This window comes from Triticum urartu, chromosome 5, assembly GCF_003073215.2.
Source record: "Triticum urartu cultivar G1812 chromosome 5, Tu2.1, whole genome shotgun sequence".
In the NCBI taxonomy this organism is placed as follows: Eukaryota; Viridiplantae; Streptophyta; class Magnoliopsida; order Poales; family Poaceae; genus Triticum; species Triticum urartu.
In genome coordinates this window covers 403,985,920-404,004,184 of record NC_053026.1, presented here as the reverse complement: position 1 = coordinate 404,004,184, position 18,265 = coordinate 403,985,920, and the positions used below count along the sequence as shown (strand labels likewise).

The window sequence follows — 18,265 nt, the reverse complement described above, 5'->3', positions numbered from 1 at the left end:
GAGTGCGATATTTCTTGTGGTTGCTTTCACGAAACAAAGTTGTTGGCTGCCTTGTCGCAATTGCCAAGATAATGTGGTATGTCACTATCTTTTTTAATTTTTATTTTTATTTTGTGAGAGGACGTCGCTATCTCTTACTTCACAGATATGTTTTTTTTCCGATAATGTGGCGACGAATTCAGAAACGAAACTCACTTCAGAAAAGTTATATGGGCCTCTGCTTAGAGGATTCGCAAGACTCATTTGCCAGATGATTCAAAGCCCATCACATTACCACCGTCTAAATAACGCAACTTGCCTTACAAATAGTATGCTTACCTAACGCGACAGATGGCAAGAAAAAACAAGTACACCCAAATACACTACTGACATGCTGTAGTACACTTTGGGCTACCGGTACACAAACAGAAAACAAAACGAACGGTGCACATCAGTACACTTGGGCCACCAGTACACTTACCAGATCGAACGCTAGAGTCTGCACGTACAGCTACCACTCGACTACGGCAGCACTTCATCATACATACACAGGCAGGTAGCTTGCTGTACTTATTTTTCTTGATACTTAGCCGTCCCCCGGGCGCGGCGCGGCGCGGCTCGAGCTCGATCAGATGGCCTGCACGGCCTTGGCCATGCCGTAGGCGGCGGAGGAGGCGAGCGCGCCGATGATGGCGGTCTGGATGGCGCTGAGGAACGGGCGGTTCCCGGTGAAGCGGCCCTTGACGTAGCCGAAGAAGAGCAGCGCGGCGAGGGTGACCACGACGGAGGTCATCATGGCGCTGTCGACCGACGCCACGAACATGTAGGGGGAGAGCGGCACCATGCCGCCGACGACGTAGGCCAGCGCGATCGTCGCCGCGCTCGTCAGCGCGCGCCGCGGGTCCGGCTTCTCCAGCCCCAGCTCGAACCTGCGTGCGTGCACCGAAGTTCCGCCGCGATCAGTCACATGGTTAGATTAATTGGAAAAAAAAGTGAGTGGGCTGGGTGGGCTGACTGATTTGATTACTTCATCATGAACTCGAGCCAGGCCTTTGGGTTGTTGCGGAGGGAGGTGACGACCGGCCCGTACTCCTCGGGGCCCAGCCCGTACTCAGAGAGTATGTCTCCGATCTCTGCGGCCTCTGCTCAAAGAAATACATCTCAGCCGTTAGATACTTATAGATTAGATTAGATCGATAGAGAGAGTGTCAAGTGAGAGAGAATGTGAGAGAGTGACCTGTGTCCGGGACGGTGTCGATCTCGTCCTGCTCGCGCTGCAGCTCCCGGTAGTAGTGGTCGGCGTCGCTCTTAGCGGCGAGGTACCTGACAAGAGTGCGAGCGCACATTAGCCGTAGGCTTTTACTGCGTTAATTCCGTTTGGTACGGCCCAGCAGAAGTTGGCCCGCTTTGGGCTGGGCTAAATATAGACAGCACTTCGGCCCGTTTTAGTAATTAGTGCTTTTGCTAAAAAAAAGTAGTTAGTGCTTGCCATTTTCTAAAGAACAGTAGTGCTTGTAATTGCAAAACAGGGCAAAACTATGAACTCTGTGAAAATAACGAATATTTTGCTCCAGAACTTTATTATTCGTTTGGTGAATATTCCATATATACATCAACGAAAAATTGGCAATTCTTTTCTTTTTGAGTAATCCATATGCGCTTAGTGTGGGTGAACAGTATTGCATTTTGGGATCACTAGGAGTCTCGCATATAATTGTACATTTTTGGTTGAGTCATGCTATGCACACGACAAAAATTGCACGATTCGCAGACGCACAATGTAGTGGTGGAAAGGGGTTGCTGCCTTCCCACCTACTCAGATTCAAGACATGGTACTGTGATGGGTTTGTTATACCAACTATATTGTAGGGGCCTCACTTACAGTCTTTTTAAAAAATGCATAATTCACACACCAAGATTAAATCCAGCCGGACATGTGTATGGCTGAAAAGGGCACTAGCCGCTGCATTTATGTGTCGTGCAAAGATCGGGCACAAGTACTGTGCGTGGAACTTTTTTTTTTGGTTTTGCATAGGGCATAAAATACGTCTTGCATTTGTCACGGAGGAAGTATTGTTTTGTACTCCTAGCTGTTGCTGACACAAAGGAAAACTACAGAAATCCTAGGTAAGTGGTTGTCCAGACTCTGGACTATAAATGACCAAACTTAGTGAACAATGCAGGACGGTACTAACACTGTAGGAATATAAAAATTAGCTGGTACTCATCAGAAAACATTCGCCTGTGCGACAATTTTTTCCATTTTTTGGTTAGTGGACGTTATTAAGCATTCCCCTACTTTCCATTCTTGGCATCAAGAACAGCAAGCTACTCTCACTAATCTCCGTTTTCAGAAATAATTAAGCCTTTGCATACAAATCCAGATTTTGGCTAATCAAGCATCCAGCAAGCCAGCAGGCATGCATGCGGCATGTTCAGGAAAGCAATAGCTGGCCGGAGGAGTAACAAACGACATTAATCGGAGGAAACATATGCCCAGAAAATCAAGGAGATATTGATCTGTTTCCTTACCCTCCGAGCCCCATGGAGATGGCGCCGGCGGCGACCTCGGCGAGCCCGGCGGTGAGCACGAGCGAGGAGGACGCGTTGGCGCCGGACAGGCCGGCGGCGAGGGCGAAGGGCACGGTGAGGCCGTCGGAGACGCCGATGATGATGTCCCGGACCACCTCGCCGGAGGTGAAGTGCTTCTCCTTGTGGTCGTCGAGGAGCAGCCTCTGGTTCTCCTCGTCCTGCACATGCTTCACCATCTTGCCGGTCGGCGTGGGAGCGTGCTTGCGAGCGAGCTGGTGTGCTTAGCTATTTCCTGCGCTAAGTTAGCTAGCTCGTGATCTGCCTTGACAAGGGTGGGTTTTGGTGTAGGCGAAGTGGACAGAGCTGAGAGGGGGGATTTATAGGGGTTAGGGGCCGGGTGAAATGTCCTGTTTGGACATGGGAAGTCGGGGCAATCTAGGGATTTGGGCACGCGAGGTCCGATGTGAATGTGTGGTGAGTATGTCTGATTCTGTCTTTATGCGTCCGTACTTCACTTTATTATTTGCTGAGACCAATTTACCATGGAACCACGGATCCATCTCATGCCAAGTTGTATGCTTTGCAGAAACTCAAAGGGACCAGAGAACGATCGTTATTGCACGTCCAACTTTTAGGGCATCTTTGATTTAAAGGATTTGTAAAATGCAGGAGTAGGAACTAGCACAACTAGTGCCACAACGCCTTGTGTGAGAGGGTTGAGACAAACGACTACCCCCCCTCCCACCCCCACCCCCACCATACACACCGTCTTCTCCCTTTCTCGCCGTCACTAGGCAAAGCCCGTGCAGGGTTGGCGTCGACGGGGTGTTGCTAATTGGGAGAGGGGGGGGGGGCTACTGTGGAGGTGTTGGTGGGCTGTCGGCACGGCCTGGCTCAGTCATCGGAGAAGAGGGTGTTGGTGCATGGTCTTGGGCAAAGGTGCGCTCGGCATCAGAACCGTATCTGGCGTGCAGTAGCACGAGTGTTTGTCTCAGGTTTTCTTTAAGGAGTCTTTGTGTCTGGATTGAGGCAGCAATGCTATCCTAGTGTAGTAATAATGTCCTTCGGCTCTCTCCTCTCCTCACGCCGCCCCCGTGGGCGGCCGAGGGGAGCCCAGATCTGCCGCCCCTCGCCCCTTCTCCCTCCCCCTCCCCTCCTCGCCGCCATCGGTGAAGGTCGCCGGGCAAAGCCCGCTCGGCCTAGGCGGCGGTGGGGCCTTCTTCTCCTCTGCCCAAGGATGCGGCGCGGGGCGCTTTCTTTTGGTGGCGGCGCGGTGACGCGACGGCACGGGCTGGCGGCGATGGCTGCTGGGCGTACATGCCGTCGTCCTCTCCAGTGGCGCGGCTGCGGCTTGCGGGCGGCCCTGCTGCTCGCGCGACGCGGCTGCTTGTTAGCTGCCGGGGGCCGGGATCCTACTTCCAGTCCTCGGTAGAGATGGTGGCAATCCGTACACAAGACTTGATGGAGGTTCTTCGAACAAATCTGGGTGAAAACCTTGCGCTCAGCTAGATGCCAAGGCCGGCGATGGCGGCACTCTTTTGTGTCGTTCTCTTCTTGAAGACATCGCCGCGGAGAAGTTCTAGACCTCTATCTGTTACCTCCCGGGGAAACCCTAGACCGGTAGATCGGATGACAGCGACACTCTTGTGTCGTTTCCCCCTTGGGGGTGTCAGTCTTGGAGGTGTGTGTTAGCTCGAGGGACCAGGGACAACATCTTTGCTGGAGCGGTGTTTCATTTTACGCATCGACGACTATGGATCTCGGTGGCATGGCGCAGTGGAGTCTCGGCGTTCGATGTGTGTAGACGGACTCGCGCAAGAGGATGGCGATTCTGGCGTCGTGGTGGCATCGATGACAGACCTGGCAAGGTCGTGGCGTCATTACCTGCTCTGAAGATGGATCGGTGGAACACGGCAGCGGCGGATTCTAAGAGTGCGCCGGACCGGTGTGTGCCCCAGACCAGGTATATGGTTTGGCTGGGGCCTCCAGTTTTAGATGTTAATCTTACATGCGAGGTCTGGATGGTATTAGGCTCGGACTATCGGCACCCCTTCATCAAGTGGAGAAGTAGCGACAGATGTTGCCAAGATGGTAGTTTCAGACTTACTAATGTAGTACTTTGTAAGGTCTTTGTGAATAATTAATAAAGTGGTTGCATGCATCGCCCAGATGTGGAGGCTGGGGATCTTCCTCCTTTTCAAAAAAAAGTAATAATGTCCTTCTGGTCCTTTCCCCAGGCTGAGGGCGTGGGGAGTTGTGTCTCCAACGGGTCTACCGGAATCCAGGTGGTTTCGGTTTTCAGTGGTTCCGTCTAAATTCGACCGGCTTTAGTGGGCTTCGGAGTTTCTACATGCATTTTTCGGTGTGTTTATTCTACATGATAATTTACAGATCGTGGCCATTGGCGTCTCCTACTCTACATTGACGACTTCCTGGTTGCCGCTTTTACAAGTTGGGAATAAACAAGTTTGCTCCGCTGAGCTGGAGACATAGAGGTCGCGTCGAGTTGGATTTAAACAAGCGCGTCGTTGGTGGAGGAGGAAGAAGACTTCCGCCCCTGAGGAATTTTAATGTATTTGTTCCTGTAAGGGTGTGTTTGTAAGCTGCTACGATGCTTAATATTATGGCCTTATGCCCTTTCGCAAAAAAGAAAAAAACAGGAACAGATAGGATTACAATGTTATATGCCCATTTGAATTCTAGAGAATTTTGGATTGTTTCATTGCATCACATGAAAAATAAATGATATTTTTTTCAATAAAGTTGAGTGAATGTGAAAATTTCCATAGAATGTAGTAAAAAGGAATCATTAAAAAAATCTTATAGGATTCAATCATATGAATCAAACGACCAACATAGAAAAAAGTTCTAAGAATTTCAATCATTCAAATATTTTATGAAAATCCTCTGAATCAAAGAGGCCCTCGTTTCTTGAATACTCCTACATGTTTTGCCCTGATGAGTGGGATGAGCTTGCTGCACTTTTTTTAACAGTTTAGAGCATCTTCAGCCGCACCCCCAACATGCCCCCAAGGCCTTTTTTCGTCGCCGGCGCAGAAATTTCAACTCACTCGCGCCCCCAGAAGCCCATTTTTCGCCGGTTAGGGCCGATTTTCGCGCTGGCGGACCCAGGCCGAACCTGGCGCGCTGGTGGCGCCCGGGGGCGCCGGGGGAAACATTTTTGGCATGAAAAGGAGTGGCCCGTCGAGTCAGCGACTCGCCACCTTCGTCGTCCTCATCGTCTCGGTTCTCGCGGGAATCAATGCCAAGGCTGTCGCGTTGCCGCACCGGTCAACCTTTCATTGATGCCTCATGGGCGGCACAGTGAAGACGCGGCGACGCGCGTCCCGCCCGCTCCCGCCACGCGGCACATGGCGGCAACTCTCCCACCGCCCATCCGCGGCAATAAAAGTCATCCTCCCTCGCCGGTGAACGCACAAAAGCTCACCACCGACGCCCTTCTCTCTACATCTCGCCGCCGACACCTCTCCCTCCCGCTCTCTCCCGCGCACCCTTGAAGCCATCCTCGAGCACATCGAGGCCGGCAACATGCCGCGCCTGGAGTATCCTGTGACCCCTCCTTCTCTCGCCGCCGCGGCAGCTCCTGGACACCGCGGTGAATGGAGACGGAAACGTCGTCATCGTCGGGCTCTGGCTCTTTTTCCTCCAGCTCGCCGGCGCTTCGCCCCGTCAAGCCGGAGCCGCAGGAGACGCCACTTGGGCGCCGCACCCGCGGCGGCGCCCTCGTCATCAACGAGGGCGACCGCCCCTCTCCTCGTTCCTACCGCCTCGTCCGGCCGAAGACCGTGCCGGGTTTGCTCCCCGTGAAGAAGGAGCACTAGGACATGGCCACCGCCGACGGGACTGCCCTCAAGTGGGCGAAGCAGGACTACGTCCGCGAGCAAATGGAGCGCCAGCACCAGACCTTCGAGGCAATTGCCGCTCGGAGCCGCGGACGCGAGGAGGGCGGCGTGGTCGTCCTCGACAGCGCCGACGAGGATGTGCCCGGGCCGTCCAAGCCCTCGCGCGTCGGCGACACCGGTCAGGGATGCAGCAGGGACGGCGGCGGCACCCAGCTCATCGGCGACGACGACGACGACGGTGACTACACTCATTTCTACAGGCTCCTCGGCATGTCGAAGGCGGGCGACGGCGATGGCTAGGCGTAGTCGTTTTTAGTTTGTGTTTTTATGTTTTTTATGAAATATCAATGAAATCGTCTAGTTTGGACGTGTTTTGGCCGATTTCATGTTTCAAAAAATGACGCCTAGAGGGGTGGCTGGGAACCCGACCGGCCCCACACCGAGATTGTCGTTGGTTCACCCCCAAACAGCGATATTTCAAGTGCGTAAGGCCGAATGGCTGGAGATGCTCTTATACTGCTGCACAAAAGTTGATGATCCCATCTGCTAACTTGGAGCGACCACATGAACTTCAGCAGAACAGGTCTATATACTCCCATCATCCTGCAACAATAAACAAAAAGTGCTTCATGAATCACCATCGATCAAGGCAGATTAAGCACACACAACGAAAGGCGGCCGAGGCAACCACATGCAAATATCCAGGCATCCATGTGCGTCCAAGAGGGTGGGGATACAGGCCGCCGGTCGCCATCGGTGGACGCGTGGGCGCGGCCGTGACACGCAGGCAGCTGTCGTGTGCCCGCCACGAGCCTCGATGACAAAAGGCGGCACAGAAAAGCTGGAGCCGCTAGCGACCGCCGCCGCACGCGCCACGCGCGCCCAGCGGCGCACTGCGGTGAGCAGCTCCCCCGCACGCCAACTTGCGGAAAAGTGGCCTAACTTTCGGTTGGGAAAATCTCCCAAAAATTACGACGGGTCAGGGTAAAGTTTGCGGCCTGCGTTTGGGTTTTACGAGCCGCCTTTTGCATGGTGCGGCTGGGCTCCAGTAGGCTGTGAGACTGATGAGAAGTTTGAATCCTCCGTTGCCTTGATTGACAAGGGTGTCAAGTGGTCTGGCTCCACGTGCCGTGATGCACTTGAGGAGCTAAAATACAGTGCATCAACGCATAGATCCGGCAAACTCCAAATTGAGCTTGTTGTCCTGTTACTCTCCCACGGAGGGATGGCCTGAATTGAACCGTCCTATGATTATTCTTGCTTTCCCATACTTTAATCATATAGCGCATGTATGTACTGTAGTGAAATGGTTAATGCCTTTTGGAAGAACTGGAAGAGCATCTTGGGGAGCTGGGGTTTCAACTTTCAACCTCAACCAGCTCCTCTAAATTTTTATTTTTATCTTGGTGTGCACTTGGTAACTCAGATGAATACCTCTTCTCCTAGCCCAAGGGAATTTAATCTACGAATTTTATAGCAAGCGACCGTTCAATATATCTCCTAGTCTAAACATTGCATGCTCTCATGTCTATCATGTGTATTTGTTATCCTGATGATTTGATTTGCAGACTTGAGGTAGATGTAAAATTGTATGTGGAATTTTCTGAATGTCTCTAATAGGTGTTTTGTGTACCGTCATATATACTTTCTACTAAATATGTGGCGATCAAAATTAGAAAACATAATGTGTTTTCAAGTTTTTTAAAAAAGCCAATCGTTGTCTTACCATAGGGCCTTCGATATCTCGTGATTGGCCTTGGAACGCCGAGGCCTCCATAAAAGTAATGAGCACCACCAACAGCTTTATCAGGGCCCATCGACGCCACTTTCTTGGTGAGGCTGGAGGCGATGATGGTGGAAGGTCGAGGATCTGACATCAACCACTTCATATGCTCTATGCATATGAAGTGGTTGATGTCAACAACATCTATACGAAAAATGGAATCCACACCACGGACTAAGTAGCCATTCTTCCTCACCAATGGTTTCAAGGGAGAGATTATGAACATGTGCCTCGTTGTGGATTGAACTGATTAAGGTCATATCAAGGATTTTCATCCTATAGGGTGCAACCCATATTTTCATGTCCAATTAATAAAGGCCATAGTATCGACACGAAGACACCACCTCCAACAAGAAGATATGCACGTACATGGTTGTCGAGTCTAGCTAGTGAAGTATGGACCGTGTTTTTTTCCCATAGACAAGAGAAAATGTTCAAGTCACCATGTCACAATTGGATCCTCTATGAACAACGACACTCATGATACCTCCTGGACTTAGCATTGTGCCCTTGGAGCTTGCCGCCATTGGAACTCCTCTCGGGTGTGAACCTCATAGGAAAGGTCGAAGCCAGATCAAAATAAATATGTGATTCTCCATCTCACACGACAATCCTCTACCTACTAATCGACGAGGGGGGACAGAGGTGAGCCACCGCTGAACATGATTCATTTGTTAGCACGACATTGATGCACTTGCGAATGAGACGTTGAGCGTCATCATTGCATCATCGCCATCAAGACAACCCATAACTTACACAGAGGTATTGTTTGAAACTCCTCCTTTGGAGTATTGCATCCTGTTAACGGTTGCAAGGAAGGGGCCGATGCTGGTGGTGGGTTGGGTAGGACACCTGCAGTCAGCACTTCTCCGATCAGTCATCGCAAAGCCACAATTCACCCACCATGGGTTCAAAGCCACCGCTCCAACTAGCTGCTAGACGGTCAAGCCCAGCCAACATGGCGCATATCTTCCTCGAAGCCACTTCATCATCAAACCATCTCTACGCATGTCCTTAATTAACATAATTGCTAACAAAACCGATTATTCCAAAAATCTTGTTAAAACAAGTTTTGCTAAAACAATTGCTATTACTTTGTATCTAGACAACCACTTAGGGTTCTAGACGGGTCTCCCTCAAGGCTTAGTTTTTCTGGATAATGAGCACTTTTTACTTACTCATAATGTAATATCAAGTGTATACAAAGCACAATGAGCACACACCCCGCCTTTGCGTAACTATGATTCATACAAACACAAAAGATCACGCTCGCAAGGAGCGAAGTTACACAAGACCGAATTTATGCCTAGAAGGAGAAAAAAACACGAACCGATGAACACAGTGATCGATGATCAGCCATATCCTTGCTAAGAAACACGTGTGTTCTGTAACATAATTTGGTTAGCATCCGTAAGATCTTCTTCGTTGGTTAGGTTTGTGTTCTACATTCTATTTGTGCAAATTGTGAAAGGTGCCAAAAATGCCCGGTTCACGGATCACATCAAGCTCACCCAATTCTACCAAGGAATGATGCATGAGGCAAGATGGCTATAGATAGGCAATCAATCGAGCGGCCTTATACTATTTTGAAGAATAACATGGCCATTCGATGACAATAAGATGAGACAACATGTGCGAAAGCTAAAGTACTAAAGAAGTTCAATCAACAGCAACCTTGCGACCTAAAACTTGAAAATAGGCTCGCTGTGCGCGGTTGTTGTAGTTCATCTTTCATATATATGTCCCGGTCCTTAGCCTTGCGTGTGGCTGCCACATGCCGGCCAGATTAGTCCTGTTGCTACTGGATTTACCATAATACGACTAGTCAAAAGCACCCTCTTATCAACTCACGCCAAGGTGTTGTTTGGTGTGCAGGTCATGGGGGAAGCTAGAGACAAATGTCTAGGTCACGGATATGAATGAACAAATGCAAGTGGTATTCGGTGGCTATCCTAATTTGGCCAGTCATGTTGGCCTCTGCGGCTTACTCCTTGCAATTAAAAAACGGGCGCCGTGGTTGGGTGCATGTTAAGCATCAGGTCTTATACGTTCACATATCACAACTGATCACAATCCTATAGATAAGCCATCTTATAATATTCCATTTATTTTGTCTCCATTTATGCTTGAGGGAAATGAATAGAACAGGCAGTGCAAGGGAGATAAAAAAAAACCCATATCGAAGAGGAAAATGGGTTGAAGATCAGGTTGCATTATTGGGTGGGGTGGGTGCTAGGTGGCGAGGGGGCACCAGACCAGAGCGCTGATCCAGGCCAGTAGGGGAGTGTGGCTTCCACACGCCTTCACGCCCTTGTCCTGCATCTTCTTTATCTCGATGAGGTGACCAGACCTGCCCACCGCCTCCTTTGGGAGGGAAAAGAGCAAGACAACAAAACAAACGGACAAGCGAGGCTGACCTGGAAACAATAAAGATGGTTTGGAGGTGCTCGGCTCCAAAGCGGCTTTGGAGGTGTCAGTCCCCGTCCCCGTAGCACACCATCGAACGTTGACGCCCACTTGCCACTGTCGTCTTGCAGATTCCTCCAGCGTATCGAGTTCTTGGTGAGAGTTCATCGCTTTGCATCTCGGTTAATTACCACGATCTGAATGCGGAAGCTATCAGAGCAACTTCAATGGGCGACCAATTTTGTCCGCCTGCGTTTGTTTGTGTCGGTGTGAACAAAAGTAGAGGCCAACGCGCCGACCCAAACTCAAATCGTGTCCGTCTGGTATTCGCGCTGATCCATTTCCGACCCAAAAGTGCGTCCGGAATGCGTCGGTGCAGACGTGAAGCAGACGCGCCGCGCGTCTCTTTGCCATCCGCCGCGTCCCCACCTGACGGCCACCCAACCGCCACCGGTCGTCTTATTTATGACGGTCACCGACAGCGGGCCCACGCGTCAGCCAGTGGAAACGTCCTTTTTTAACCACGCGTGCGGCCGGGTCGGCCTCATCCACTTCTCCCGTCCACATCTAGCCCCCCACCACTCCCTTTGCTTCCTCGCCGGCGACCGCAAACCCTAGCGCGCCCATGGGCCTCTTCGACAGCAGCAATGACAAGGGCAAGGGCACCCCGGCGCCTCGTCCTCCCATGCTCCCCTTTCCCCTCCTCCGGCGGCGGCGCCGCGTTTCTGCCCTGGTCGCCGCCGCCTGCACATCCCGGTGCACCAAGCGCGGTGGCACTGGGAGTACAGGCAGCCACTGTCGTACCCCGTTGTCACGCTGCCGCATCATTGGCATCTGGATCCGCGGCGGTTCCGCGTAGCCAGCGGGCGCACGAGGACAAGGTGCGCAGGCGCCGCGCGCAGCTCACGCCGGAGCAGCGTCGGCTGACAGAGTACACCGCGGACTCCCCCAACTGGGAGGCTTGGTTCGCCCTCGAACACGAGGAGCAACGAGGCTCGGGTGTCGATGTCATCCTGCCGCCATTCCCACCGCCGCCCCTGCAAGTAGACCCGGAGGACATGGAGGCGGAGGCGGAGTACCAAGCCGCCCTCGAGGAGGCCCTGTAGCACGCGCTGGAGGCTAGCCTCCTCAAGGAGGACACACTGGGATGGGTTGGAGCAAGCCCTTGCCCTGTCGGTGGCGGGGGACTCTGTCCACACCCCGTTCTTCGTGCCGCCACCGTCATCGTCGCCACCCGTCCAGCCCAAGCAGGAGCCGGAGTCGAAGCTGACGCGTAAGCGCTCCCCGCCTCCACCCACTTGACCGGAGGAGGCCTACTCGTGGACGGGTCAGTACCGCGAGTGGGTGAGCGCGCCTCCCGTCCACTTCGCCGCGACGCCGGAGCAGGAGGAGGAGGCCCACCTCGAGCGCTGGAAGGAGCACTGGCTCCGCCAGGAGCAGGCCGACGGCGAGGAGCAGATGCGCTATAAGGCCATGCTCCAACGTGACCCGGAGGCGCTCCGGCTCGAGGAGGAGGAGGAGGAACGCGCGCGGCTGGCCGCAATGCCACCGCCCCAGCAGACACCGGAGGAGGCTGCCCTGGCAGTGTACCAGGTGGCGTTCGGGTAGGCTGGCTCTGCTCCGGTCTTCATCGACCTCACCGACGATGACGGCGTCAACGGCAAGGGCAAGGGCAAGGCCGACGACGTTTAGGACAATGTGCGGGGCGGCAGCTGGCGGGCGCGGACTTTTTTAATGTTTATTAGATTTAGGTGGATTTTGGTCGGCGTTTGACCGACCACTTTATGTTTAATTATGTTTATTTTGTGCAACTTGTTTCTTTTTACGCCGGCATATTTGGGTCGGCCTCCCCATTAGGTGATCAAGCCAGCCCATTTTAAAATGCGGACGCGCATGTCCGCCTGGCCGACCCAAATAGACAAAAAATGGACAAAGCGCGCATCTCTTTGGATCACTCAATTGAAGTTGCTCTTACCATCCTCGCCGGCTTCTTTTGCATGTTGACATGCCTTGCTCACGGGCCGTGTCCTTCCATTTTTACATGTTGATCAGAGCGTTTATAGTCGAACGTCCCAAATTTGTCTTAAACGTTCGAGCCGTGATCGGTTCAAAAAAAGTGATCCAGACACATGTCTTAAACAGATCTCAAACACGCGGACTGATCGACACCCCTCATATCCAGTTCAAATAGGACGAATATGGGGGCACTCGGGTGCGACCAGACGCGTCCGTCACGTCAGACCCGGTCCATGCTAGCACATCCGACCCCACATATATTCCTCCTTGTTCGCTCGCCGGACCAAGCCCGAGCCACTTCACTCCACTCCTCTCTGCCACCCAAGCTCCTGTCCGATGATCTCCGGCCTTCTCCTGTATGGGCGGACAACAGATCCGAGTCCTACACTTCCAGATCGGTCGACCCAGAGCTCATCCCACGCGGGCCCGAGGAGGAGATGACCGTCTGGCTTGCGCTCCACCTCTCCTGGGAGGAGGTAGCCCAACGATAGCTCTCGGACTCCTTCCGTTGGGAATCCATTGCATCCGACCAAATGGTGCATGGATGGGGCGCTAGGTGTGCCATCGCTGCCTCATCGGAAGCGGTGTGGTCCGTCTGGCATCCGAATGCGGTGGCGGACGTGCAACCCCTCCTTTGGCGCGCTGAGGCGATGGACGCACCATGGACATCGCCCAACGCAAACATGGCGTGGCCTGCCCGCCGTGCAAGGCTGCGGGCGCGGGAGGTGGCGGTGGACATTGCCGAGGTAGAGTCACATTCTGCAGCGCTCCGTATGGTTCACCAGTCCAGGCGCCGCAACCGTGATGTGGTAGACGGCGCCGACTCGTCTCAGGACGGATGCATCATCGATCTGTCGTCAACCGGTACCGTCCAGGTTCCGAGCTCCGATAGGGAAGAGTAGGGCATGGAAGACGGACGCGCCTCGAGTTCCGTGAGCTGGCTCGTGTCCCATACCCCTCAACCTTGCCAACGACCGGACAAACACTCTGGAAGCTCAGCCGACCGTCGAATATGGGCATGACGGAGCCCGACGAGCTTCACTTAGAATAGATTTTATTATGCATATAATAGTATGGATTTGAAATTTTAATTTAAGATATCTGCTTGTAGAATGGATTTTTGAGACGTGACTGGTCAGCAGACGCGCCCCAAACGTGTTCGTGGACATTTGATGGGTCGTATTTGCTGTCCGGCTGTAGATACTCCTAGCCTCCGAAAATAATTCACACACGGGCTGGCCGCGCATGACAATCACAAATCAAACACGAAATTATTAAAGCTATCAGATCGAGCGACCACCTGGCCAACTAGGAGCGGAGCCTAACGCCTAGGGCTTGTGGATATGTGCTTCGCCTTTGCGTGTGCCCGGCACAAGCTGGCCGGGCAGATGAGGCCAGGGCCGGCCGTCACTGTGTGACCACATGGGAATATTTTCTTCCCGCTTTTCCGTCTCGCGGCACGATTCATGGCGCATGGAGCAGTTGGCCCCCGCGCGCCATATGCTAGGAGCTCAGTTGAATTAACAACACACGATCTACGTACATGGTTTAGTTGGCAGCATGCCGGGATCGAGAGCTTGTCCTTTTATTGCTTGTAGGATTGTGATCTAGGGATCTTGACACACTGCGACAGTGGGGCTACTTCTAGTGCTCCACTGCTATTTGGTAGGAGGGTAGGAGGTGTCGACATGGTTTGCTCACTCGAGCCTCACTCTTCAGGCATTTCCAAAGCCATGCATCAAAAGGGCACTCTCAAATGTCAAAAATTCCATCGGACATGGGCCGTCCAACGGCATTCCTCAGAACACCCCATATATTATTATTATTATTATTATTATTATTATTATTATTATTATTATTATTATTATTATTATTATTATTATTATTATGCGACAAAAGGTGAATTTTATTGACTCAAAATGAGGCATCAGAAAGATACATAATACAATGACCACACACCGAACCTCTGCATAGGTAGGATGCATACATCCAACACACACAAAAACGCGCCAACAACTAGCAAAATTATACAGGACCAAAGCTATGTGTGGGCGAGAAAAAGAAAAGAAAAATCCCGAATATGATCAGATACGCAATCGACCAACTACATGAATGACCAAATCCGCATCAAGCACCTCATGACATTATAAGGACGACGAGGTTCTTCAACAACAATGCCTTCAAGAAGAGAGCGACACTCAAGCGTCAAGGCCAAAATCTAGATTTTCACTCTGAAGAATCAATTCAAGCATATCGGAGCAATGCCTTCAACAAAGTAAGGACGTGAAAAAACATCGTCATTGCTAGGTATAACCAGCTCGGGCCAGGCCTAGACTTCCACCCCGGAGCTCAAGACCAGGTGATAGGGTAGCACCACCATCAAAGTCAGTAAAGTGTTGTCGCCACCACTTTTCCATACTCCCAGCAGCTACATGCGATGTGACCGGCACTGCTGCACAACCATCCCTCTGTGTCAAGACTTCGTCCATAATTCTCATCTCACCGCCAAAGTCAAACACTGGATCTTGAGAGATGGACACCCCCGAAGACATGTCGGTGACCACTGCTGTCATGGAGTCGCGGGAGGTCGCTGCAATGGATACACCCCCACCCAGCCAACCGAATCTAGATCGCCACCACCAACGGCGACCATCTGATCCCTCGAGCACCAACATCGATGGGGAGGCGGATTGATCTGACCATCGACCAACTCCAACAACCGTCGCTGAGCACATCACCCAACGCAGGCCATGAAGCACTTGTCACTGGCAACAACCACCACCAAGCCTCCAGCCGCGTCCACGTGCAACAGCCGGCCAAGGCGAGCCACCGCACCAATGAAGCCAGATCGGGGCCGAGGGGGAGTGCCCCGGCAGACCAGGCCGAGGCAGCACCAAGGCCTCCACACCGAATCATGCCGCCGCCCTCAGCTCGCGTGACATTGTTCACATGTGCATCTGGGCCGCCATGCGAGCCCCCGCTAGAACAAGTGCCCCATGGCGCTCCAACCCAGCGAGAGGAGGAACCGGTCCCCGCCACCGCCGACGTCGCACGGGCTTTGCCCGGCGACGCTCACCAACGACGGCAGGAAGAGCATGGAGGTGGATGTGGTTTTCTCTCCCAGGTCGCTTGCGGGAGAGTGATACGGGAGGCCCTCACGTCTCAACACCCCGTGTATATACGGGTGAAAGTGGACAGATCTTGCCCTTTTCTAAACCTTTATCATAAAATGAATCGGACAAAAAACCACAAATGGCCTCATTTGCATGACGCCCTGTGTTGGGGCTCCATGCTAGATAGCATGGCGTCCTCGGCGGAGGTAGCTGTCGCGCTATCTAGCATGCTCACCTTATATAGATGACGGGGGCCTAGGGTTTACACATGAGTCCAACCAACCTTAAGCAACCGTTGTTCTTGGCTTGCACTCCAAGATGATCGCTGAGCTCTTCTAGGGTCTTTGGGCTCCCTCCAATAGTCGGGCCCCATTCAGGCCGTGCGGGCCCTATGGTGGGCCTGTAGCTAGGCTTCCCCCAGGTGTCGGTGCTAAATCCGGCATATCTCGAGGTAGTGGTCCTAAGCTAGTAGACGTCTTGGAGCGATGGTAACATGGGCACATGATTTTAACTAGGTTTGGGCTCTCTCAAAGAGATAATACCCTACGTCCTGCTTTTGATTGTATGATATGGGTGTAATACATAGTACATGTATCTACCACGAGATTGTTGATCTAAGTTATAATGTCCTCCTCTATTGACTAGCCTAGCCTCGGCTTATATAATGTACCAGAGGCCTAGGATAACATGAGTCCTTGTCTTCTACGCCGAGTTTTATGGAGTCTTCCTCGTATACGTCATGAGCTACTCGAAGAAGCCCATTAGTGAACCGCCATGGGGGTCCTCGGCCCAACCCACCTGGTCTGGAGACGACGTGGTGAGTACCCCTAGTCCAGGACACCGTTAGTAGCTCCCTGAGCCGGTCTTCAAGTTGGGGATGCTCCTCAGTTCTTCTGAACTGTTATTCATCTTCGATCGTCGGTCTTGAAAGCTGGTTCAACAAATCTTCCCATCTCCTATCTTGAGGATCACTGAGGTATATCCAAAGAGCTCAAATGTCGGGCGTCCGAGGAGTTTATACGTCGAGCGTCCGAGGAACCCCTTTAAATTCTCGGCCTTTATCAATGCATTGTTATTTTTACTGTACGGCGGTGTCCTCTTGCATAGGAGCTCCAATGTCGGGCTGCATCCAAGGTATCTTTTTGTAGCCGAGCTCCAATGCTGGTCTGCATCTGAGGTGTCATAGATAACCTCGGTCTTGAAAAGGTTGTAGGAGTTCAACTGAGCATCATGCCAGAAATGTCCTATATGGATCTTGTTGGAAATATGCCCTAGAGGCAATAATAAATTAGTTATTATTATATTATATTTCATTTTTCATGATAATCGTTTATTATCCATGCTAGAATTGTATTGATAGGAAACTCAGATACATGTGTGGATACATAGGCAACACCATGTCCCTAGTAAGCCTCTAGTTGACTAGCTAGTTGATCAATAGATGGTTATGGTTTCCTGACCATGGACATTGGATGTCGTTGATAATGAGATCACATCATTAGGAGAATGATGTGATGGACAAGACCCAATCCTAAGCCTAGCACAAGATCGTGTAGTTCGTATGCTAAAGCTTTTCTAATGTCAAGTATCATTTCCTTAGACCATGAGATTGTGCAACTCCCGGATACCGTAGGAATGCTTTGGGTGTGCCAAACGTCACAACGTAACTGAGTGGCTATAAAGGTGCACTACGGGTATCTCCGAAAGTGTCTGTTGGGTTGGCACGAATCGAGACTGGGATTTGTCATTCCGTATAAACGGAGAGGTATCTCTGGGCCCACTCGGTAGGACATCATCATAATGTGCACAATGTGACCAAGGAGTTGATCACGGGATGATGTGTTATGGAACTAGTAAAGAGACTCGCCAATAATGAGATTGAACAAGGTATCGGGATACCGACGATCGAATCTCGGGCAAGTATCGTACCGATAGACAAAGGGAATTGTATACGGGATTGATTGAATCCTTGACATCGTGGTTCATCCGATGAGATCATCGTGGAGCATGTGGGAGCCAACATGGGTATCCAGATCCCGTTGTTGGTTATTGACTGGAGAGTTGTCTCGGCCATGTCTGCATGACTCCCGAAACCGTAGGGTCTACACACTTAAGGTTCGATGATGCTAGGGTTATAGGGAAAGTATGTACGCGGTTACCGAATGTTGTTAGGAGTCCCGGATGATATCCCGGACATCACGAGGAGTTCCAGAATGGTTCGGAGGTAAAGATTGATATATAGGAAGTATGGTTTTGGCCACCGGAAGTGTTCCGGGCATCACCGGTAGTGTACCGGGACCACCGGAGGGGTCCGAGGGTCCACCGGGAGGGGCCCCGGGCCCCAGAGGCATACATGGGCCAAGTGTGAGAAGGGACCAGCCCCTAGGTGGGCAGGGGCGCCTCCCCACCAAGGCCCATGCGCCTAGAGAGAAGAGGGGGCAAACCCTAAGGGCAGATGGGCCCTAAGGCCCATGCATGGTGCGCCTCCCTCTCCCCCCCTTGGCCGCCACCCCAGATGGGGATTGGGGCTGCCGCCACCCCTAGGGTGGAAACCCTAGGTGGGGGCGCAGCCC

General features: G+C 52.1%; 1 protein-coding gene across 1 annotated transcript; it reads right to left on the bottom strand.

Moving 5' to 3' along the window:
- Positions 1-251: 251 nt before the first annotated feature.
- On the bottom strand, positions 252-2,878 carry LOC125509305 (vacuolar iron transporter 2). Its single transcript, XM_048674250.1, has 4 exons — positions 2,512-2,878; positions 1,217-1,302; positions 1,007-1,121; positions 252-908 (listed from the first exon to the last, which is right to left on the bottom strand). Exons 1-4 carry the CDS (start codon positions 2,745-2,747, stop codon positions 608-610), a joined length of 738 nt encoding a protein of 245 aa, XP_048530207.1. The 5' UTR covers positions 2,748-2,878; the 3' UTR covers positions 252-607.
- Positions 2,879-18,265: the final 15,387 nt, after the last annotated feature.

Excerpts from the sequence above, each read along its gene's own strand:
- LOC125509305 (XM_048674250.1), bottom strand. The coding sequence starts at position 2,747 with ATGGTGAAGCATGTGCAGGACGAGGAGAACCAGAGGCTGCTCCTCGAC. Across the intron at positions 1,303-2,511 it reads ATCTCCATGGGGCTCGGAGG|GTACCTCGCCGCTAAGAGCG; the intron begins GTAAGGAAACAG and ends CACTCTTGTCAG. Across the intron at positions 1,122-1,216 it reads CGACACCGTCCCGGACACAG|AGGCCGCAGAGATCGGAGAC; the intron begins GTCACTCTCTCA and ends TTCTTTGAGCAG.